Raw genomic sequence first — 25,913 nt, forward strand, 5'->3', positions numbered from 1 at the left:
GGGTGGGTCAGGCTAGGCCAGAAAATCCGTTACACTTATATTTACATTTTTATTGTTATATCTGTGTCTATGTACTAATGCCTAGATTGACAGGCTAGTACTATTAAACATACTGTAATAGGCTGCCACAGATGCAATTTGAATAGGCAGTAATGCAATTTATATTTCAATTTATATTTTTATCTATATTCATAGCATACCGGCTATTATCAGTGAACAATTTAAAAATAGGCTACTGTAGATTCACTTTGAGTATGCAGCACAGGAGAAACTAATCTTGTCCTTTGAGTTTGTGTGTTGAATTGATTTTTATTGAGAACGAGCTTTATTCCATTCATTACTTAAAGCAGGGGTTAACCCATGCACTATTTGGACACTATGCTTGACAATATAAAGGGAAGTAACCATGACCAATCTTGACAGCCTTAACATCAAGCTGTATGGAACATTATCAACCTAATCACCAATCAGTGATGGCCTATTTAAACCCTGGGAGGAACCACCAAGTACATCCGAGTCTGACAAAGCTGAATTGCCAGCGAAACAGGTAGACCTGTTTTTGACCCATGAAGGCTTCCATAGTTGTCTGCCCAGTCTGTGCTCCAGTTGTTCCAAAGGCTGTACACCGGGCACGGGAGCAGGGATACTTCATTGCCGCAGCGTGTACGGACTCTGCAGTCGCCGCCAAAGACTTTTTATATATGTGAGTGTGGATTTTCTATTTTGGTATTAAATACCTTGCATTTTAACTTAACACACTCTCCATGCCTTGTAATTAACTGCGGGAGTACATCCTTTGATGAGTGGGACCCATTATCTACATCTACTGGGGCACCCAATGGGAACCACCACGGAGGCACCAACCGAACTGAGGGATAAAGAGAAATAATCCTATTGCTTACACATGGCCATGTAAGTAGAGCTATATTATTATTTCCACCATCCCCTTCTTTCCCATTGCAACACCAAGTAAGTGCATTGCCTGTGGTATTTAACCCTTATGCACTTCTATGTGTGTGGGGTGGGTTGGTTAATATATTAGCCAATCCACCATTGGCTACAATGTACTATGTATACATTGAGTATTAGATATGTTTGTTTTATTGACTCAATGCTCCCCTATTTCTCTTTTATCTACATATCTATAAGGATCCAATATAGATCCTAGTGGGGTTGTGCTGAAGGAGCCCGTTTTCCCATATGTATCTCCACATTTGGGGAGCATTTAGGGGAATCATTTAAGGTAATATCTGCCCTATTATTATTAAGTTTTTATTCAGCTTTTTTTTTCAGAATTTGCCATTTTTTGACTGCGCCCGAGTTTCTCATACCCACTTGGGTAATATATAACTGCTCTTTTGAATGTAAACTTTATAACTAAAGAATTTAAATAATGTTATATTGTTATAATGCCCCTGATAAGTTTCCTTCTTCCAATAAGAGTTGAAAACATATCCTTTATCCCCAATCTGTAATAGCAGCTTTGTATGTGCAGGCAAACATTGAAAAACAGGTATTTGTAACAGAATGGTTCCTGTACCAATATGGCCGCTAATGCGCGTCAACTGAAGATCACATGATCTCCTACGTTGCGGAATGACGTTCCTATAATGCGATGCTGCCAACCCTAGCGTGCCACCCGTAGTTTGGACAGGAGGTTGCTGTTGCCCTATGACAGGCTGATTTCATTTGTCCTTATCATTTTTTCTGTAAATTTAATATAGTATTACTTTCCCTCCTCCCTGAAAAGCTGTTATTAAATAAATGGTGCATCTTACAATCGATGGCGCATTAGAATCAAGGCAATACGGTAATGTAAAAAAAATATGTAAAGAAAGAAAAAGTTAGTGACCTACTGTAAATACAGTATACCTTTTTTGAGGTTGGGGTGTGCCACAAATATTTGAAATTCATTTGACCACTGAACAGTTTACTCTCTTTTTTTTGTCTTGTTGACACCCTTGTTTATCACTTTTCATTTTATTGCTGGTATACATTTTGATTAATTTATTGTTAAACCCAAAGCCTTCTCTAAAAAAAAACTCTTTGAATTTTTTACTCTAAATATTGTTAAATTGTTACCAGTTCCACTACAACTTTTTCTTCTTCTTCTTCCTCCTCTTCAATCCCATATTTCATGCTAGCGGTTTTGGATATTAAACGCTTTACTAGAGATGGCTTTCTGTGCATTTCATTTTCTTCTGTTTCTGTAGATGTATTATCTTCTGCTAGATGTATAGACTAGAAAAGAGTCAAATCAGTAAGGCAAGAATTTACTACTACAAATTTCAGAAGCTGAGCTGGACCACTGTACAGTAAATATTTACAAGTAACATATTATTACCATACATGATGAAGGCCTTTTATGTATTTGACTGGGAAATTAAATTACAGTGGTCCAGGTCAACAAAAGGATGTTAAGCTTTAGCACACCTTTACTCCCATTCATATGATTTGGAGAAAAAGGTGTGCTACCCTTTTTGTGATTCTAGACCTATGTGGGCTTAACTCTTTTTCTGCCAGAAGGTCATTGGCAGCAAAAAGATAAAAGGGAGTTCTTCTTTCTCTAAGTAGAAATGTTAAATCAATTTATTTTCCTTTAACTTTGATCATATATTGCATTGTCAAATTATATATATATATATATATATATATATATATATATATATATATATAACACACACACACACACACACACACACACACACACACACACACACACACACACACACACACACACACACACACACACACACACACACACACACACACACACACACACACACACACACACACGGTTCTGGGAAATGACATGCAAATGAACACACAGTGCCACTTTCTGCTTCAAAAACATTTTAAATTTTTTACTCACCATAACTTAACTAAGTATGGTAAAACCCATCCTGATTGCTTCAGCTTTGCATAGCCAGTGTAACTAACCCCACACTGATGAGACCCATTACGGTCAAAACAGCTGTCTGTGGGTGGGTTTACTGGCTATGCATCTTAACCCTGGCTGTACTTAAAGCTGTGACCATGCAGCAAGCTTAAGCCTATAGGGAACCATGTTTTAAATGGTTTTGAAGCAAAAAGTGGCACTGTGTGCTCATTTGCATGTCATTTCCCAGAATCCCTTGCTGCAGTGGAAGTGCTGTGTGCTGGGTGATAATGGTGAAAGGTGGGGTTGCAGACCTGCCTAAGACATGCAAATGAGCATACAGTTATATTTCCATTTGCTATATGCTTTGCTGTGGAGGGTTTTTGTCACTTTTTTACTCACCATAACTTAACTAAGTATATATATATATATATATATATATATATATATATATATATATATATATATATATATATATATATATATATATATATATATATATATGAACCATGTGATGTTGTTAAGAGATATTGTTAAAGCCATTGAATTAATAAAATATGAGCTTCAGAGCGTTTGGTTTCACTCTTATTAAAAAGTAATGAGATCAAATACATTGAGATTGCCTAATCTTTATTTAAAAAAAAAATACAGTGCCTTTGTGAAAATGAGATACAAACATGTGTTATGTTAGTTCTTCTGGCATATTTCCGGTGGTAGATTTTCCGAGCTTTGTTTCAATTTTTTGTTATGTAAACTTGTGATTAGACACTTACAATATACATAGTTCAAAGTTTTCAGCTAAGTAAACTTACAGTAAAACATGATTTTAAGTCATAGACTAAGGTTTTCCAAGTTTTAAATCAATATGTGCTTGTTGATATAATCATTTAGCAGGTCTGGGAACCTGCAAAATAGACATGGGCAATTTCTAGAATGATGTCAAAATAAAATGAACTAATTCACTGTTCTTTTCTTAGCACAAATTGTAAGGCAAAATAATTTAACATATGTGGTTGTTAAACACTTTGCGTTTTGGGCTTAATTTTACAGCTCTTCAAATGGTGATATCTCTATGTTACATTATATATTGTTACATTAATTTTTTTAAACATTATTCCAAATGGTAAAAAATTCTATGCCATCAGTCAAGTTAGACAACTCTTAGCAAACTGATAATTACATAGGAAACAATGGTGAATTAAAAGAAAATAGGAAATCTAGTCTCCTTTTGCACTTTTGAAATAATTAAAGTACACATTTTGTTTTAGGAAGCACTTCTTTAATTACAGAAAACAATGTATTGTTTGCAACGATAGCATATCTAATTTGCAGACAAAAATGTACCTGTGCTGTTGCAAGTGAATGGTATAATCCTTCCTTCTCCATTAATTCAGAATGGGTTCCTTGTTCGGCCACAGCACCATTTTCCACCACTACAATGACGTCTGCTGTCCAAACTGTACTGAGACGATGAGCAATGACAATTGTTGTACGACCTTCACTTGCCTGTGAAAAAATAGTCATTGCAATATTGGTATTTTCATATTAGTTAATATTTGTATTTGCAGTAAAATATATAGGAGTATTGACTTAAAGTAGCAGTCCCCTCCAAACGCCCCCCCCACCCTTTTTTTTTTTTTTACAGTATCAGGAGATAACATGGAGCTGAGCTGTGCTATTTTCAGCTCTGGGGATTTCTTGGTTCCCAAACCGAGATACATACTGCTCCAGAGTCATGTTATCACTTGTGTGTGATTATATGGCTCTTATCCACCCCCAGACATCTAGAATGAAAGAGGAGCTGTTTCTCTTCCGTTCTTATCTCATTCTCGGCTCACACAAAGCTGATGGTCGGATCTCCTCTACAAACATGAAAAAACTCCATGACATTGGGACAATGTCATACGGTCACTAGGGTGCCTCTCAATATGATGCTTCACAAACATCAGGGAGTAATGTTTGTAAAAACATAGCATTTACATTTTGACTTCCACCTACAAAAAAGGAGAACACAACAATGATAGTGCTTCTCAAATATAAACGCATCTAGACTGTAGTTGTCTCTTGCAGCAGTACAATGTATGTAGTTATATCGAGTGGCCACTTTTAATAGCATTTTGATCCGAAAAATGTTTCATGTTTTTGTTGTTCTAATTTTTTTTGTTATGTTCTGATTTTGCTATATTCTGCAAAAAAAGCCTTGTGCACTCTAAGTAACATCTTCAGTCACATTTTATTATACTCCAGCTTAATCAGCAGCATATAGTTTGCAAACAATATTATCAAAAAAATATATATTTTAAAAACATTAAAACAACAAAAACCAAAGTGAACTATGCAGGACATTCTTACCCAGTGGAAAACCTTTTTTGGTAGTAAGTGTCCATAGGTATTACAAGTGATTGTCCATCAGTAGACCGTCTCAATAGTCATGAAAGAGACTGGTATTCATTAGAATTAACCACAATTTCTCCACATTTAGGCAATAGCCTCTAGCAATGCTCACTAACAATGCTGCAAGCAGTGCTAAATAATCTTTCAGAATAGACCCTGGAAGAAGCACAACTTAAATGGTGCACAGCAACTCTGAATAGAGGGTTCCTCACAGTCCTTTTATTAATGCAGTATGTTTAAAGACCTAATGTTAAGGCTTATTTTATCTTGAAAGTAGTCCTCCACCATATTGGAAGCTGAATGGGCCTCATAAGTACCTGCATTATCTTCTGCCATTTCCTACTTTTTCACTTCAGTACTTTTGAAATGGAGGTTTTTTTTAAATCATCTTGCTGATTTCACACAGGAAGACAAATAAAAATAGCTGTAGTAGCTATAGAAGCAGAAAGGATGATGGTGCATCTTTATCAAGAAGATGTGCAGGAACTTTCAGAGTATTACATCTTGTAAAAAAAAAGTGTGTGTGGCGAGCACGCACATTTTAAGTGAAACTTTGTTGTGTTTTGTCACTGAAATTGTAATTACTGTATACTCTCAAAAGTCTTTCATTCAATCAAAAAGATCAAAATCAAAATACAATTTCAGTGACAAACACAAACAAGATTCGCTTAGATCGCGCAATGTGGTGAAGGTGTGTCACTGAGCTATGTGTTTGTGTGGTGAAGGTGTGTCACTGAGGTGTGTGTGGTGAAGTTAGATGCCAACGAGATCCCTGTGTGTTTCACTGAGATGTGTGTGTGGTCAAAGTGTGTGTCACTTAGGTGTGTGTGGCAAAGGTGTGTGTGTTCCTGAGGTTTGTGTGGTTAAGGTGTGTGTTACTGAGGTGTGTATGTGTGTGTGAGGTGTTTCTGTTGAAGGTGTGTATCACTGAGGTGTGTGTATGTGTGTGGTGAAGGTAGATGTCACTGAGTTCCCTGCATGTGTCACTGAGGTGTGTGTGTGTGTGTGTGTGTGTGTGTGTGTGTGTGTGTGTGTGTGTGTGTGTGTGTGTGTGTGTGTGTGTGTGTGTGTGTGTGGTGAAGGTAGATGTCACTGAGTTCCCTGCATGTGTAACTGAGGTGTGTGTGTTGAAGGTGTCTGTCACTGGAGTGTGTGTGTGTGACCCTGAGGTGTGTGTGGTGAAGGTGTGTGTCACTGAGGTGTGTGTGGTGAAGGTAGATGTCACTGAGGTCCCCGTGTGTCACTGAAGTTTGGTAAAGGTGTGTGTCACTGAGGTGTGTGTGTGTCCGTGAAGTGTGTGGTGAAGTTAAGGTAGGCTGTGTATGTGATTTGTGTGATTGTTGTATGGTTGCTTTGCGCATGCGTGTCCGCTGCCAAACGTCCCCATGCATGCGCTTCAACCGGTGGGCGTCTGTGTGCATACATAGCTTCTGGTGGCTGTCTCTGCGCAGGTGTGGCAACAGGTTGAGGTTGGCAGCGTGTACGCATGCGCAACACCCAGTGGCTAGTGATGCGCAAGTGTGGGAACTAGTGTCTGCCTTTGCGCATGCGCTGCATTTTCCGTCTGAGCCTGCGCATGTGCAAGTGACGAGACCCTGCAACGTACTCTACGCATGCGTGAAACCCAATGGCTGACTCAGCGCATGTGCGGGACCCGTTGGCTCAAGAGAGAATTATCCAGCCTTTACAGAAAACTTCATCTGAGTATGCGCATGCGCGGCCCGTGTGTGTTTATGCACAATACAGTTGTAACGTACGTGCTTGCCACAAACTGGTACCGGACCGCGGGGCTGAGGTGGGGATATATAAGCACCGACGTTCGGCCACAGGGTCAGGTCCGGAGTGCGGATTCCATGGTCAGACATAGTCAGGATTGGAGAAAGCAGGGTTAACGTTATCCAGGCAGGGGTAAAGGCAGGCGGCACAGGAGAGGTGGTCGAGGAAACAAGCCGAGGTCATCAACAGGAAATCTTGGGTGAAGGTATTCCAGCCTAGGAGGCTATAACCTTGAGAGAAGACACTGCAGCTGAGAAGCTTCAGCGAAGGTGCTGCAGCGCGTCAGGAAAAGGCTAGGAGTCACAGGAACCAGAAGCTTCGGTACAGGGACTTCCGGACAGTAGCAAACTCCACTTGGAGGAAGCAGGAACCAGAGGTGCAGATACTCCACAGGAAACACTGGGGAAACCAGCATAGCCGCTTCCGCGCGGCTAAGTCTGTCAGGAATAAGGAAGCAGCGCCGAGGCTACTATGCAAGAAGCCCTTGGGTATCAGGGGACTAGGAGCAGAATACAAGGCACCAGGAGGCCTAGCAGGCCAAACAGAGAGTCTGTGACAAGCACAGTTACTTGTAACATGGATTGCAAAGTCTATGTCCAGCAACTTCCTGAGGGCGGGGCAGTCACTAAATAGCACAGGAGGCCAATCAGGCCAGAGCTGCACAGGAGGCAGCAAGAGGCAGGTGATTGCAAAAACAGGGAATAGTTTGTCTGGAACCTGCAAAGCTCCGGATGGATGGGCTCCAGCCAAACCCAGGAGCGGTTTCCTGACAACAGTACTCCCACGACAATTTTCATTCCCATGAAGGAGTTTTGCAGCAATGCAATTTTTGAATGTGTCAGTGCCAGGTAAAAAATTTCACTACAAGAAAAGTATTGGGTCTGGCTTCAGTAGAGGATTCTGATGACAATGAAAAGTAGGTTGAAATCCCACTACTACCCGCTCTATCCCTTGATAGCACTTTTTGTTCTTACTGGCTATCAATAGGATTACATCTGTGCATGTGGCATAGCATTGGGGAAGCTCCAAGGTGATTGAGTGTGCAGCCACCTGCATACGCTGAAAACATCCCCACTTTTGTCCCTGCCATACAAATATGCTTCTTGACTCGTAGTGATGGCCTTACTATCCAGATTCTTTTTTGCTCTTTTTTTTTACTATTCTGATTACCTTGCTTTTTCTCAATGTTGATAATTTCTAGATCCACAAGGGAGAATAGTCACACAGCTTTACAATGTCAAAATGTATTTCCTCAGATGTCCTGTAGTACCATTATTACTAATAATAAAAATAATCAGATCCTACATCTCTTCTTCCTCTGACACTGAGGTTCCAATTCCAAGAATAATGGGCTCTGTACTGTATAGCTGTCACTTTTGCTTCCTGAGCTCTTATTAGAGTCTGGGGAAGTAGAGAGCTTAGCAAATTGCTTTTATGAGGGCACCTTGTGGATGCCTGTAGATTCTCTCTGTTTCCTACTGCAGTTCTTATGTATAAATGTACTTTTTCATTAGAGAACTTACACCCTGTTTAGGTTTAGACTTGCACGTGGATGTAGCTGCAGAAGATGTACTAGTATAGTGTACTACAAGAAATTGTCTGCTGAAAAATGGTTTTGACAACAAACTTAAAGGGCTTGTCCAAATCCACCAGTGGCCTAGTGGTTAACTGCTGTGTTTCACTGTTATGGATATACTGTAGGTGGGAAGGAATTGGTGATGTTGTAGCTTAATGGTCTGACTTTATCTTAGAAATGCCCCCAGACCATAAAACCTTTACTTTAGCCTTTAACAAAACATAAATTCAAATAGTAAAAAAGGTCAATAAAGTGTAGCTTAAATGAATCAAAGGTAAGTTGCAAAGAATTTACTGTGATAGGTTAATACATCTGGAACTGACAAGTCAGATGGTGGTATCTATATGCCAACCTAAAACAGGTAACCTATCAGTCCTAACCACAAACCAGTCAAGTACGGAGAGATTTGGAAAGTTCGAGCCGCCCATCCTTAATGTATGTTTTCTTTAGATAGCACCAACCATGAACTAAGCATTTCATAGACGTATACTACAGTGCATAAAATAAAAGCAAATACAGCTAAACCCCGTTATAACGCAGTCCTTGGGGTCCACAACCCCAAGACCGCGTTACAACCGGGGTCGCGTTAAAATTTCACCGGCATCTGCGAGCTTCCTCATTACAGATTTAAATCTCCTCAATTTTGCCGCCTTACCAGTGCTCTCCTCTTCCTGCTGTCCACGTGCTCATATCTCTCTGCTCTGCTCATCTCTCTGCTGTCTTGCCGTTGTGTGCCATTGTTTTTTTCAAACATTCAATTCAATGCTTTATTGACTACCAGACACAGACACAAATAAACAGTAATACATTTTGTACAAAACACATGCAGGGATTGAACTCGGGACCTTCTGATACCAATGCCTTGCCTCTTACTTCTACACCATAGGCTTGGTGTGACAAGACATAACCTATAAATATATTTATCCTCTACAACACAAGGTACATGTCAATGTTAAATCTTAAGTTTATTTCTAACTGTCTATGACATCACACAGCTCCTGTGGTCTAGTGGTAGAACTCTTGCCAACATATGAAAGGGTCCTGGGTTCAATTCCTGTATGAAATGGTATAATTAACTTTTTTAATAAATTATTATTTTAATTATATTGTATAATTTATAAATATATCATTCTTTATTATTCTTTATTAAGTAATAATTATTCATTAATCAATAATGATGTATTAATAATAATTCATTATTAATCATTCTTTATGATTAGTTATGTATTATTAATAAGTATGATTATTAATTATTATTAACAGTTAATTAACTAATTAATAATTAATTAATATTTATGTATTAAGTATTAGTAATAATTATTTATTAATAATTATTAATTAATAATACTATTATTATTACTTATATTATGATTAATAAGTATGATTATTATCATTAGCAATTAATAATTTTTACTAATTAATAAGTATTACTAATACCTAATAATTATTAATACCCAATTAGTAATAATAATTATTAATAATTAATTATTAATAAAATTTATTAATACTTAATAATTATTAATAATTAGTAAGTATTAATAATTGTTGTTAATAATTAAGTATTAATTATTATTACTAATTGGGTGTTAATAATTATTAAGTAATTACTAATTGGGTGTTAATAATTATTAAGTAATTATTAATACTTAATTATTAATAACAATTATTAATACTTACTAATTATTAATAATTATTAAGTATTAATACGTTTTTTTAATAAGTAAGTATTAATAATTATTATTATTAAGTATTTAGTAATAATTATTAGTTAATTAACTGTTAATAATAATTAATAATCATACTTATTAATAATACATAACTAATCATAAAGAATGATTAATAATGAATTATTATTAATACATCATTATTGATTAATGAATAATTATTACTTAATAAAGAATAATAAAGAATGATATATTTATAAATTATACAATATAATTAAAATAATAATTTATTAAAAAAGTTAATTATACCATTTCATACAGGAATTGAACCCAGGACCCTTTCATATGTTGGCAAGAGTTCTACCACTAGACCACAGGAGCTGTGTGATGTCATAGACAGCTAGAAATAAACTTAAGATTTAACATTGACATGTACCTTGTGTTGTAGAGGATAAATATATTTATAGGTTACATCTTGTCACACCAAGCCTATGGTGTAGAGGTAAGAGGCAAGGCATTGGTATCAGAAGGTCCCGAGTTCAATCCCTGCATGTGTTTTGTACAAAATGTATTACTGTTTATTTGTGTCTGTGTTCTGGTAGTCAATAAAGCATTGAATTGAATGTTTGAAAAAAAAAAAAAAAAACAGATGGCACGCGAGGGCAGAGAGAGAGATGAGCACGTGGACAGCAGAAAGAGGAGAGAGAGATGAGCACGTGGACAGGACAGCTGGAAGAGGAGAGCGAAAGGTGGCAAAATGGAGGATTTGAGATGCAGGTAAGCTGGCAAAATTAGGCTTTCAATTCGGGAGCCATGCTCAGACCGCGTTATAACCGATTCGCGTTATAATGGGTCGCGCTATAACGGGGTTTTGCTGTATATTACAGAATGGGGAGAAGTGAATCAAATGAAAGCAAACATTGGAAGAAAATAATCCGTTTTCTTAAGAACATATAAATTGAGATGTTTTTAGTTAGACATACTGAGACAATGGGAATATATGTGCTATAAGTGACCTGATTAATAGTACATGTGGTAGATTTGGTGTGTGTGATAAACTTGGGATAAGAATCTATTAAAATACCTAATTAAAAAGTTGATTAAGAAAGGAGCTTTGTGTCAAAGTCTTCCAGCTGCAAGATGGGGACAGAAAATAGCACCTAGTTCAATAAGTACCATCTCTCCAAGACTTTTAAATGGGACTATTTTTGGCAAAACTTTTTGAAAAATTTCGAAATAATTTATGATAATAGATTAAAAGATTTGATTCAGCTCTAAGCATGAAAAAAATGAGTGCTGGCATGTGTTCTTGTCGCTATTAGATGACACATCTCATAGCAAGCGGAAAGGTTTTATACATACATGGTAAGGTTACCTAAACTAACGATTCAGTTACCTTCTCCAAAGCAGCTTGTACAATAGATTCACTCTCAGTATCCAAAGCAGAGGTGGCTTCATCCAGTAGTAGGATCTTGGGATTTCGTGCCAGGGCTCTAGCTATGGCTATTCGTTGTTTCTGGCCACCACTCAGCTGGGCTCCTCTTTCTCCAACAAGAGTTTCAAATTTCTAAAGCAAAAAGTTTTTGTATCACAAAAAAAAGTTGAAATACATTTGAAGTAAATGGCTCTTTTTTTAAATATCAGAGTTCATAACACATTACATTTCCAGGAACCTCTATTAAAGTTGCATAGATCTCATAACTGAGAGTGTCCGGTAAACGACAGTATTACAATTCTAAGACAAATTTTGAAAAGAGACTAATGGGCTAAGATGGAACACAGATAAGTTCAATAATTAAAAATACATTGGTTCTCTGATGCACTTTGAAATGTAAGCTTGTTTGTATTTTATGTGGTATAATGATTACAGTAGTTATATCAATCACTCTTTAAATAAATGCTAATATTTGTTCTAATCGCATAGAAGGAGCTACAATGTTGAAGCTGTACTGGTTTTTGCGTGTAACAAACAGTATTACCAAAAAGCAAAACTCTTTAATCAGCCAATTTTTGGTTCAGTTGCAAAGTAAGCAGCTTGTCAATAAGTAACCAGACCCTCAGTAATGTATTCCTAAATTCATAAACCCTTAAAAACGTATTGTCATTGGAGACCAGGACTAACACACCAGGGATCAACTCGCCAGACAGAACAACAGAGTTAATAAAAGTGAATTTATTGGTAAAAGAAAATGACAACTGTTCACAGACATAAAACATACACTGGGGAATACCCTACAGGCCTAGGCGCAGGGACCTCTGTGAGGAGATTTTCCCTGTTCTGCTCCCACTCAGTATTCAGCAGGCACTTCTGTCAGATACCGCAAATGTCTCACACATGAGCCTAGAACTCTGGGACCTATAACTGCTACAGGCCCTGGTTGGAACAGGCTCTTTAATCCCCACTAGAACTAGCAAACACAGGCGTCCCTCCCCACCTTTATACCCCATGGCACAACATACACTTGAGGGAGGGATAAGGCCAGGTGCCTTCAATATGACCCAGCCCATTATTGTGGGTTAACATGCAACATTAAAAGAGTTACATAAAATGTATTACATTGAAAGGTCACAGGCAACTTGCAACATTTCTCCTCAGTAAAGAATTAACCCATGGTCCCTGAATAAAAAGCTGGAACCAGGCTACACAACACATTACATCTGTATTACTGACAGGTAGGGGTAATGGCAGGGTTAACCTTTATAAAAGCATCAAAATCTACCCCTACCGTTACTGTTTATACAGTAAGTGTGGAATGTAGGTTCTGAAAAACCTCCTATTGTAGCCAGATTGAGAGTAGACAGATGACCAACACACTGTTGTACAATTATATCCTATTTTAATTATACTAGTAATATTTTATAGAGTTATCCATCTGTACTATATTTGTTAAAACATTGATAAATATTGGCAGCACTACTATATTAAATACATCAAAATAGTGAGCAATAAAATGCCTTCATTCTGTTGTAGATCTGTGTCAAAACATTTGTATAAAGAAAATGTCTTTCATTTGTCACTGGACTGACAAAACCATGTTTCACTCAAGTAGCTGAGGATATTGGGCTGGCTATTCAACCGTCCAAAAAAATATATACCGTTTTTACTACTGTAGTGCCGACGGTTATTCTAACACAAACCAGTGGCAATCACCAAAAAGACCCAGGTTCATTCTGGGTACATGCTGGGTACATGCTTGTTTAAGGCAAGTTTAAGGCATTTCTGCATTGACTAATGGCCCATCAGATTAACAGCGGGGGTCCTTGGCAGTCCCATTCAAACTGAATGGGACTGCCAGGGACCCCTGCTGTGTTAATCCAATGGGTCATTAGTCAATGCAGAAATGCCTTAAACATGCCTTAAACTAGCCAGGTTACACCCTGCATGTACCCGGGCTAGTTTAAGGCAAGCTTTAGAATACTCGTTGTCTCGTCTGTATATATCATTTTAATATCACAGCCATGCTTAGGAACATATATGAATGTAAAAGTACTTAGGTGCATATTTACGAAGCAGTCAACTGCTATAAGATACCTTAAAGTACACTGACTTAAATGTGATGTATGTATGTATGTCTTTATTTGTATAGCGCCATTAATGTACATAAATAACAAATAATATAAATAACAGGTCATGGGAATAAATGCTTCAGCCATAAACGTAACATTTAGGGAGAGGAGTCCCTACTCCGAGGAGCTTACAATCTAATTGCTATGTAGGAGGAACATACAGAGACAGCAGGAGGGCATTTTGGTATGTGCTTCTGCAAGTGGCCAAGCTTTATGTATCATGTGTATAGTAATATCTACGGTGCTACTCATATGCTTCTTTAAGCAAGTGTGTCTTAAGGTGGGTTTTAAAGGTGGATAGAGAGGGTGCTAGTCGGGTATTGAGGGGAAGGGCATTCCAGAGGTGTGAGCAGTCAGTGAGAAAGGTTTAAGGCGGGAGAGGGCTTTAGATACAAAGGGGGTAGAGAGAAGACATCCTTGAGCAGAACGCAAGAGTTGGGATGGTGCATAGCGAGAAATTAGGGATGAGATGTAATGAGGGGCAGAAGAGTGTAAAGCTTTAAAAGTGAGGAGGAGAATTGCATTTGTGATACAGGATTTGATAGGAAGCCAGGAGAGCGATTTCAGCAGGGAAGACGCTGAGACAGATTTAGGAAAGAGTAGAGTGATTCTGGCAGCAGCATTTAGGATAGAATGTAGGGGAGACAGGTGAGAGGCAGGAAGGCCGAACAGCAGGAGGTTACAGTAGTCGAGACGGGAGAGAATGAGGCCCTGAGTCAGAGTTTTAGCAGTTGAGCAACAGAGGAAAGGGCGTATCTTTATAATATTGCGGAGGAAAAACCGCCAGGTTTTAGAGACATTTTGAATGTGAGAGAGGAGTCAAGTGTGACCCCTAGTCAGTGTGCTTGGGCTACTGGGTGAATGATGGTACTTCCGACAGTAAAGTGGAAGGAGGTAGTAAGGACAGGTTTGGGAGGAATAATGAGGAGCTCTGTTTTTGTTATTTTAAGTTGGTGGAGGGCCTTCCAGGATGATATCGCAGAGAGGCATTCCGAAACTTTAGTCTGTACAGCAGGTGTAAGGTCAGGGGTTGAAAAGTAAATTTGTGTGTCGTCAGCATAGAGGTGATATTTAAACCCAAGGGATGTGATTGGGTCACCTAGAGAAAGTTTGTACAGAGAAAAGAGAAGAGGTCTGTGACACGGTGAAATCAACCCCTATCAATTATGCCTGGGAAACATATGTCTGAGTGCTTCATCCAGCACTCATAAGGGTTAACTCAGGTGGAAGCTAGCTAATCAGGATGTAAGCTGACACCTGAGAGCCAGCAAGGTAGATAAGGATCTTGCTACTAGCAGTAGCTGTCTCTCTCATACCAGAGCACATGGATATATGTGCTGCTAGCAGACGGATACAGCACACTACTTACTGCAGCCAAGTAAGATTTGTTTCATTTGTTTTCATGACTGCTTAAAAGTACCCTTATGGTTTGGTTCTGGTTTAGCCAGCCAGCCTGCTAGATAGGCCTGCTGTGTTAGTCAGTTTCTCCCAAAGTGGAGCAGGATTTATTTTGTTAAAGGGACAGTGTACCCGCATGTTATGTTGCTGTGGAGAAATAAAGCCACTGAACGTTTTTATTTATCCTGAAACTACACATGTGGACTGTTCCCTGACCTCGGCTACAGGCCGTCCTGCCACAGGTGGTATCAGAAGTGGGATGTCGGACGGCCCCTGTATCTGAAGGGCCACACAGAAGAAAAAAAATGGAGAATTTTTTTTTCTCAGTTCCTTGAGCAACAGCTCCAGCTAGCAGAGAAACAAGCTGAGCGACAGGCCCAGCGAGATGAGTGACAGCCCCAGCAAGATGAGCAACAGGCCCGGCGGGAAGAAAAGCTACTCCAACTGCTAGTTGAAGGCCCAGCCCCAGGCAGACCAGCTATTCCAAATAACCCACCGGTGATGCTGCCTAAAGTGAAACCAACCGAAGACCCGGAGGCATTTCTCCTCACTTTTGAAAGGGTAGCCACGGCCCACAGCTGGACAGTTGATCGCTGGGTAACGACTCTGGCTCAACTCCTCATAGGGGAAGCTCAGGCAGCCTACCAAGCTCTTCCAGCAGACGAGGCCATGGACTATCAGAAACTAAAGGCTGCTATTCTGGATCGCCTAGGCCTCACTCCAGAGACCTACCGACAGCGGTTCCAGACAGTCAAATATGCAAACAAAGACAGACCCCGGGTCGTACCCACCGCTTAGTAGACTTATGTACCAGGTGGATACAACCGGAAAAACATACCAAGGCAGAGGTCCTTGAACAGTTTGTGCTCGAGCAGTTCATACAGATACTGCCCCCCTCCTCCCGCTCCTGGGTAAAAAGACACGCTGCATTTTCCCTGGATTCAGCGGTCCGCTTGGTGGACAACTTTCTGGGCGACGACATCCAACAGGATAGCTGGGAATGGCCGGTGCAAACACCAGTTGCTTCCGGTGATGCTAGAGGCAGGAGAGCAGACAATCGAGGAGTCTACAACCCGCCAGCTCAGGAGATCCAGTTAACCCGATCAGAAGACCCTTTCCCATCTCGGAGGGTTCCTGGTACAAATTCCCGCAGAGACGCCCGTCCCGGGTCCGAGGTCACTGGATCACTCAAGGGAAGCCGCCACCCACAGTATTCCCCGAGAACCTGTACTCCTGTCACCCATCTGGTGGAGAGGATAACCCCACCAACCAGAAGGGAGGATCCCATCCAACAGCGGAGAGGTCCAAACACCGAGCCCCGTCGAGAGCTTCCGCGGACGACCGAGTTTGCGGACTCAGGAGATGAGGAGATGGACTGTTCATATGGCAGAACCACTGCCACAGCTTGTCTCCGAGGGGACCACAATCCGTGGTTACTCCCAGCATCTCTGGAGGGGAAAAAAGTAAAAGCCATGCTGGACTCGGGCTCTGGAAAAACCCTGATCCTTGAGGGCCTAATTCCAAGCAATAGACTATCTTATGACTCTCCTTGGAATATCGAATGTATCCATGGGGATACAAAGAGATACCCGACGGCGAACGTTCTACTGCGTATCCAGGATCAAGAGGCTAGCCTACTAGTGGGAGTTGCGCCCTGGCTACCTGTTCCTGTTCTACTTGGCCGAGACTGGCCCTACTTCGAAACATTGTGGGCCCCTACTCCTACGGAGCCTACTTCTCTGGTACTGGAGAAGCCCGGAGACTTGTTTCCTTTTTCCCCAGAGATTTTCCCCCGTAGGCACCATGTCCCAAAGACACGTAAACAGAGACGTGCGGAAAAAGAGGACTGGTTAAGAAAGGCTGGGACTCTTGGTAACATTAGTCTGCCCAAAGGACTGCAGGTCATGGCCGGGGATGACCAGGGTGGGGAACAGATAGATACGGGAATTTTGCCAGAACTGGATCTTCCTGACTTCCGTCAGAGGCAGAGGGAGGACCCAGCTCTGGCTTGACAATATAAGAAGGTGCTACAGGTCAACAACAAGATAATGGATGAACAAGGTGTAAAAGTGTTTCCACATTTTGAACTGTTGAATGACATCCTATATCGTGTCAATAAGGTTACACAAACAGGGGAGGTCATTCGACAGATGCTAGTCCCTAAAGGGTTGATTAAAACAGTGTTCACCCTAGCCCATACTCTCCCATGGGTGGTCATTTGGGCAGAGATAAGACCACGGACCGCATCTCGTCCCGGTTTTACTGGCCAGGCATACATGGTGACATCATGAAACTATGTTAGACATGTCCTGAATGCCAGTTAACTAGCCAAAAAGGACAAAAGCCGGCTCCCTTGGTCCCTCTGCCCTTGGTAGCCATCCCATTCGAGAGAATTGGGGTAGATCTGGTCGGACCTTTAGAACCCTCTGCGAAGGGACATAAATTTATACTCGTTGTTGTAGATTATGCCACCAGATATCCTGAGGCCTTCCCTCTGAAATCAGCCACTGCTAAACAAGTTGCTCACAGGCTGTTAGAACTGTTCTCTAGGGTAGGACTTCCCCAAGTAATGTTAACTGACCAAGGAACAAATTTCATGGCAAAGTTAATGCAGGATGTCCTGAAGTTATTGGAGGTAAAATCCGTCCGGACCTCAGTCTACCATCCTCAGACTGATGGATTGGTAGAGAGGTTTAACCGTACTTTAAAAACCATGCTTAGGAAGTTTGTGGACACTGAAAAGCGAGCTTGGGATGAACTTCTCCCTTTCTTGTTGTTTGTGGTACGAGAAGTTCCCCAATCATCCACAGGCTTCTCCCTGTTTGAGCTCCTATATGGACGCCAACCTCTGGGTATTCTCGACCTACTGAAGGAATCCTGGGAGGATGAATCCCTCCCCCTCCAAGAATACCCTTCAGTATGTCATAGACCTTAGAAACCGCCTAGACATGATAGGTCGGTTTGCTAAGGAAAACCTCAAATCTGCTCAAGAACGTCAAGAGAGGCAGTACAACCAAAATGCTCGCTTGAGGGTCTTCCAACCTGGGGACCAAGTGATGTTACTACTACCGACATCAGAGAGTAAACTCCTTGCGAAGTGGCAGGGTCCTTTCCAAGTTCTCCGCCGCACCGGGGAGGTGAACTATGAGATCTCTCAACCAGGGTCCAGGAAGGGTAAAAAATATATACCACGTGAACCTCCTGAAAAACGATGAGATCGCTGTTCATTCACCCTCGAGAAGGAGAGACGGATTTGGGTCCACAGCTTCCAAAGGGTAGTACGTACAATGACCATCAGGTTCCCATGGGAAGGCAGTTAACAACGGAACAAAGGTCAGACCTACTAGAATTGTGTGACCAGTTCCCAGATGTTTTTTCGGAGTTGCCAGGGCAGACTGATTTAGTGTCCCATAGGATTGAGACAGAACCTGGCGTAAAAGTACGGTCCCGTCCCTATAGGTTGCCAGAGGGCCTAAAAGACCTGGTAGAGAGGGAGATAATAGACATGTTGGAATTGGGCGTGATCGAGGAGTCCCACAGCGAATGGTGTAGCCCTATAGTGTTGGTCCCTAAACCAGATGGGAAGGTGAGGTTTTGCGTGGATCTACGAAAGGTAAATGCTGTATCCAGATTCGATGCATACCCAATGCCTAGGGTGGATGAATTGCTTGACTCTCTTGGTAAAGCAGAGTATATCTCCACCCTAGATCTCACGAAAGGATATTGGCAGATACCTCTAGCGGAAGAATCCAAATGCAAAACTGCCTTCGCCACCCCTCTCGGTTTATACCAATTCGTCACTATGCCATTTGGGTTACATGGGGCTCCAGCCACGTTCCAAAGGTTAATGGACAAGGAACTACGACCCCATAGGGCATATGCCGCGGCCTACTTGGATGACATTGTCATCTATAGCAGACACTGGCAGTCTCATATTAAAAGGTTAAGGGCAGTCCTAACGTCCTTAAGAGAAGTAGGGCTCACTGCAAATCCCAAAAAATGTGCCCTGGGTAAATCCACTACAAAGTACTTGGGCTATGCCGTTGGGGGAGGGATAGTAAGGCTACTAGCTAGCAAGGTGGCTGCCATAAAGGAAGTCCCCACCCCGCAGACAAAGACACAGGTCCGCGCCCTTTTGGGGTTAGCAGGGTATTACAGGCGGTTTATCCCCAATTTTTCAGAAATTTCTGCACCCCTAACAGATCTGACAAAAAATAGTGCCCCGACCCAAGTTAAATGGTCTTGGGAGTGCCAAGACGCCTTTGACATGCTTAAAAAGTGCCTGTCAGAGGGCCCCGCTCTTCGGAGCCCAGATTTTAAAGAGCCCTTCATCATCCAGACGGATGCCTCAGAGGTAGGACTGGGAGCAGTGCTGTCTCACCAATTTGATGGTGTTGAACACCCCATACTGTTCATCAGCTGGAAGTTGTTCCCAAGGGAAGTGAGGTATTCCGTTATTGAGAAGGAGTGCCTCGCTGTAAAATGGGCAATTGAGGCCTTGAGACATTATGTCGCCGGAGTACACTTCACCCTGGTCACTGACCATGCGCCCTTGAAGTGGTTAAACACCATGAAGGACACAAATCCAAGGTTGACCAGGTGGTATATGGCCCTCCAACCCTTCTCTTTTGATATTCAGCATAGACCTGGAAAGGACCATGGAAATGCTGATTTTTTGTCAAGAGAAGGAGTGGAGGGCCGTGTGGGACACTAGCCACACACAAACAGGGGAGGTATGTGACAGGGTGAAGTCAACCCCTATCAATTATGCCTGGGAAACATATGTCTGAGTGCTTCATCCAGCACTCATAAGGGTTAACTCAGGTGGAAGCTAGCTAATCAGGATGTAAGCTGACACCTGAGAGCCAGCAAGGTAGATAAGGATCTTGCTACTAGCAGTAGCTGTCTCTCTCATACCAGAGCACATGGATATATGTGCTGCTAGCAGACGGATACAGCACACTACTTACTGCAGCCAAGTAAGATTTGTTTCATTTGTTTTCATGACTGCTTAAAAGTACCCTTATGGTTTGGTTCTGGTTTAGCCAGCCAGCCTGCTAGATAGGCCTGCTGTGTTAGTCAGTTTCTCCCAAAGTGGAGCAGGATTTATTTTGTTAAAGGGACAGTGTACCCGCATGTTATGTTGCTGTGGAGAAATAAAGCCACTGAACGTTTTTATTTATCCTGAAACTACACATCTGGACTGTTCCCTGACCTTGGCTACAGGCTGTCCTGCCACAAGGTCCCAGGACAGAACCCTGCGGCATCCCCACAGAGAGATCTATGGAGGAGGAGAAGGTGTTAGCAGAAGAGACACTGAAAGTACGATGGGAGAGGTAAGAGGAGATCCAGGATAGAGCTTTGTTACAAATACCAAGAATATGGAGAATGTGAAGGAGAAGAGGGTGGTCCACTGTGTCAAATGCTGCAGAGAGGTCGAGTAATATGAGCAGAGTGTAATAACCTCCGTCTTTGGCAGCATGGAGGCCATTAGTTATTTTAGTGAGGGCTGTTTCAGTCGAGTGAGCAGTGCAGACATCTTCCAGTTCTAGGAGGTGCTTTATCACTGAAGACTGCTTTGTTAATATGGCCCTCAGTTTTGGAATCTATAGCTTATCATTAAACATAATGTATATCTTATAATGTTTTAAAGATTCCAGAAATTACTTTTCAAACATACTCCAGCCTTGGTGAAAATGTTTTGAGCACTTTTCTTCTACTTACAGTAATGTAACCTCTAAGATCTATGATTCACAATAACCAATATTACCCCACTATTGCCCTCAACCATTAAATGTGCACTTCTTCCTACTTTTTTTTAATCCTCATTTATTTTACAGGGTGGGAACTGGGTGTCCTCCTGAGTCAAACACCACTATTTTTAGCTCTATGTACCACCGGTTTCCAAGATACTTACCAGTGAAGCATGATAGCTGCTAAATCTCGGGCCAATAGGAAGCTACTATATCATTAGCTGTAGCTTCCTATTGAATAAACATTTAAAGTCCCTTAAAAACCACAAAGTAATACTGACAACTTCAATAGTAAGTTCCTTGGGACCTGTGTGGTTCAGCTACGGAGGACCTCCCTGGTTCAACAAAGGTTCAACAAAATGGACTTGAATGGAGTTTCAGGCTTGATACAGATGTAAAAAGAAAGAAATGGGTAGCGTAAATATTAAATGAAACACCTAAAATTATAAAGTCCCCAGAAAGATGAGTTCTCTCCAATCCCTTTCTCCTTCTCGCCCCCCAAGCATATGGCTTCTCTGATCCCTTTCTCCTCTCACCCAACAAGCATTAGGTTTCTCAGGTGCCTTTCTCTACCGGCCAATGCATGAAGCATGAAGCTTGAAGCTTGTCCAATCTTTTGCTCTTACTTACATCAGGCTTCTCCGGTTTCTTTTTACACTCCACCCCCACAGATGCATCAGGCTTCTGTGATCCATTTGTTCCCCTTGCCTCCCCAAGTATTTGTTGACTCTTATTTTGGAATATATGCAACCCTGTACTATATGCTTTTTTCTTTATTCTATGATTCTGCGCTCGATAAATACAACATCATTCGCTATCTACAAAGGATCGAAGAAGGATCCTCAATGGTTTAGCAGTTTGACTGCATATCATCCTTCACGTGTGTTATTACATGCACAATTTATCATTCATTTACTTTGTATCTAGTCACTTGACTTAAGATCACAATAAGAGAGCGCCTAGTGTTTTTTCTGCATTAATAAGGCTGGTGATATCATATTTCACTGTCAAATAGCACCCCCCAATGATGTTACATCATCTTAAAGTGAGGGAAGCCATCTAATCAGGTATCATATGCTTCCCTCCCTTTAAGATGACATCACTCTAGCAAAAACAAAATGGAGGCCATCACATGGCATACCCACCAATCGGATTGGTAGATGTACCTTGTGATGCCTTTCCTTTTTTGGAGTGATGTGACGTCATCAAAAAGGGATGGAGGCATGCTACCTGATAAGCTATCTGTCCTCCCTTTTTGATGATGTCACATCACTCCAAAAAAGGAAAGGCATCACATGGTATATTTACCGAGTATACCATGTGATGGCTTCCATTTTGTTTTTGCTGAAGTCATCTTAAAGGGAGGGAAGCATATTCTACCTGATTGGCTGGCTTCAGTAAAGTTTAGTTTAAATTAATTGTATTATTTACTATATTCTTTGAGAATGTAGGCTATTGTTTCATTTTTATTTTTCATGTCATCATTATGGTTTATTGTTACCATAGAGTGCTATTGTAATTCTTTTAATCTTTGTTGATACTTGCTCTTTGTGGCCCACTATATATTTTTAGTGGACCATATAATTAAAATACTATATTTTATTTTAAATTACTGACACCCAGTGCACTGTTTACATTTTGTTCTTGTCTTTGGTTCTGTGAGACCTCCTTGAGGAGATCTCACAAAGGAAATTTAGAAGTATCTCCAGGCTGACAGCTGCAAGGGCTCAGATTGACCATTTCTGTACATTAAAAGACAGCACAATCGCAGATTTCATTCCTTCTGTATATGTGTTATTTTAAAGTACTATAAAGTTGATTTTCCATTGTGATTAAAAGAAATGTCTTTGGTTAAGATATTCTTATGTGAAGAATATATTAACCACTTTGGTTCTAGAAGTTCTTTTTAAGAATTTAAATACTCACATCAGGCAGTGTCATAATGAAGTCAAAGACATTTGCTTCCTTAGCAGCTTTTTCGATTTCTTCATCGGTCACATCTTCTCTCCCATATTTTATGTTGTTTTTAATTGTTGTTCCAAACAAGACAGGCTCCTGGCTGACCACACCTATGCATTCTCTGTAATGTCTCACATTCAGGGATCTTATATCATGATCATCAACCACAATCTGAAAAAACAGTTGGAATCATTTGGAGTTTCAAAGTCAATGTACAGGTAACGTTTTCTTACAGAGAAATAGTGCTATTACCATTCCCTCCTGTGGATCATATAACCTCTGCAGAAGCTGCACTGTTGTGCTTTTCCCACATCCACTTTGTCCAACCAATGCCACAGTTTGCCCAGATTTAACCTTTAGATTAAGTCCTTTTAAAACCTTCATGTGGATAAAAAAAAACACAATGAACATTATTCAAGGAAAAAAAGTATGTATTCTCTTTCGTGTGAGACACTATTTCATGGTAAAGGAGAGCTCAATTTCATGTGTTGTTTTTAATTGATTCTACCTCTAAAAACAGAGATCCTATTCTTTTATAGACTCGTGTCATTCAAAACCATGCAATAATATATCACCAAAACGAGAGAGGATATAGAAGAAAAGGTAAAGTAAAATACAGTACATAGTAAAAATACATACAGTAAAATAGTAAATTGATCATTAAAGATCTGAACAATTAAAATAAAGATACAGTATGGCTTAACAGCAATTCTCAAATGGTAATTATCAAAAATGTATGAATCTATGCAAAAAAAAAACACTTGATTTTTGATCAACAATGTCATGATTTAGAAAAATTGGTAACGATGTCTTCTATTTTCTTACCTGAACATTGGGTCTAGAAGGATAAAAAAAATTAACATTTTTAAATTCCACATTGCCTTTTATATTATCTGGCTTATATCCTTCTGTTGAAAAGCTGTCAATTGTAGAAGTCTAAAATGATCAGAAGGAGAGGATACATGAAACATACTACTATCAGTATTATTATAGATTTATCAAATATAATGCAATAGGAAAAGCCATAACCTTTGTAAAACGTGTTCTTTTACACATAGTGTTAGCTTAAAATTACAGATATATGTACAGTATATACTGTACTATATATCAGGAAATAATATTTCATAAAGATCATCAAAACTTACCATATTCTGGCATTTTAACTAGCTCCATTGAAAAAACCCACTGTGTTTTGCATCATTTTTTTAATTGATACACAAATGGGATGTGTTTTTGATAGACTACTTACAGCCTATTTAATCTAGTGCAATAATTAAGTAAAATATTGATACATCCTTCCTAAATGTAGCAACTCACAAAACTGAAATCACACATTATTCTTGATAACGAACACTTATGAGAATATTCACATCCTCCTTCACAAGTTTTAAAAGAAAACTATTGGGGAGGATGAGCCCCTCCAAAAATAACGTGTGCTGCAGAGTGTATCCAGGAATATGAAGTCCATATACTTAATGCAAAACAGCTCCGGGCGGCAAGGAGTTAATGAAGTGGTAGTAACAACCTGAATTGAGCCCAAGTGAAGGGATTAGCCTAGCAAGGGGGAAGGGTTAACCGGAACTGATCTCTCGACCGACAAAGGACCCCTAAATGTAAACCCTGCATGAATGGCTAAGTTCCCCTGGGAGGTTGAAAATATATAAATAAAAATCACTTACTCCATATAGTAGTCCATCCGGTTGGGCGTGCTCCGAACTGTGGGAGTAAATAGACGAAAACCTCTCTGTGAGGAGAGAGAAACAGCGGGCACTGCAGGCAAAAAAGTATGATGGCTGGACTGTGCTAAACAAAAATGCCTTTATTTAATCCATGCGCAAAAGATAGGCTAAAGAGAGGGAAATAGATCCCCTGAGCGCTCTAACGCGTTTCACCCCTATAGGGCTTTGTCAAAGAGTGCTAATTCTTGACAAAACATACCTTAAGTAGAGACCCGAAACCGGACGTGACGTCATATCATTCTCTGTTGGTAACCCACCCTAACAGAGTGAGGGCGGTTCACGTGATCCTGAGGTGATGCACGCCAGGGATCGGGTCTCAAAATTTACACACATGCGCAATGGAGCACACATGGAAGGAGAATTGGGCACATATACGCAAAAAACATATATTAGTAAATGATAAAAACACATATGAAGGAGCATATGTGTATGTATGCCAATAGGTGGAAGAAAAATAAATCATAAGATTGATATTAATTCTATTATATAAACTTAACCACCTAAAGGTAATTAAAAAGTGCATAAAGAAACTAAACACTAGTAAAATCAAGTAAATGCAAAGGAAATCTATATGAAAATGAATGATAAAAACTAATATGAATAAAATGTGAAAAAAGTGGAAAATAAGTAGGTATACTAAACTATATTTTAGAATATATATAAAAATATTTTAGAGTATATATTTATATATATATGAACACTATGAATATGTAATATAAATCATATTAAATGAAAATATGATGAAGTGTTATGTGTAAAATAAATGAATAATCAATTCTAATACATATGGTATAAAGCAGGAGGGCGCAAACTTTTTTCCCTGCGCCCCCCTGCCGGCTGTCCCCTCACTCCCGCGCGCCCCCCCCCCAACCCCAACTTACCCGCGCTCCGGCGTAATGACGTCACGTTGCCATAGCAACGTGACGTCACATGACCTCGCAGCGTCAATTTGACGCCGCGTTGCCATGGCGACGCAGGGAGGAAGCCGCCGGAGCCACGGTAAGTTAGGTTTACAGAGGCCCTGCAGCTCCCCCGGCACTTAATTTAAGTGCCTTCGGGAAGCTTGCGGGCCTCTGTAAACCCCGCGTCCCACGTCGGCAGTCTCACGCCCCCCCTGGGGGTCGCGCCCCCCCAGTTTGCGCACCGCTGGTATAAAGGATACATATATATGCAACTTGTATTGTACATCTCAAGGAAAATATAATAATG

The 25,913-nt window shown here is 40.4% G+C and overlaps 1 protein-coding gene across 13 annotated transcripts in view; it reads right to left on the reverse strand.

Moving 5' to 3' along the window:
- The window catches only part of ABCB5 (ATP binding cassette subfamily B member 5), a 170,422-nt gene that overhangs the window by 38,132 nt on the left and 106,377 nt on the right, over window positions 1-25,913 (reverse strand). For all 13 annotated transcript variants that reach the window (XM_075587168.1, XM_075587158.1, XM_075587163.1 and 10 more), the window contains 6 exons: window positions 23,791-23,901; window positions 23,218-23,343; window positions 22,933-23,136; window positions 11,685-11,855; window positions 4,223-4,384; window positions 2,083-2,241 (listed from right to left, as the gene is read on the reverse strand). In XM_075587168.1, coding sequence (XP_075443283.1) covers window positions 2,083-2,241; window positions 4,223-4,384; window positions 11,685-11,855; window positions 22,933-23,136; window positions 23,218-23,343; window positions 23,791-23,901 — 933 coding nt within the window. The remainder of the gene's footprint in view (window positions 1-2,082; window positions 2,242-4,222; window positions 4,385-11,684; window positions 11,856-22,932; window positions 23,137-23,217; window positions 23,344-23,790; window positions 23,902-25,913) is intronic.

This window comes from Ascaphus truei, chromosome 2, assembly GCF_040206685.1.
Source record: "Ascaphus truei isolate aAscTru1 chromosome 2, aAscTru1.hap1, whole genome shotgun sequence".
Taxonomy (NCBI): domain Eukaryota; kingdom Metazoa; phylum Chordata; class Amphibia; order Anura; family Ascaphidae; genus Ascaphus; species Ascaphus truei.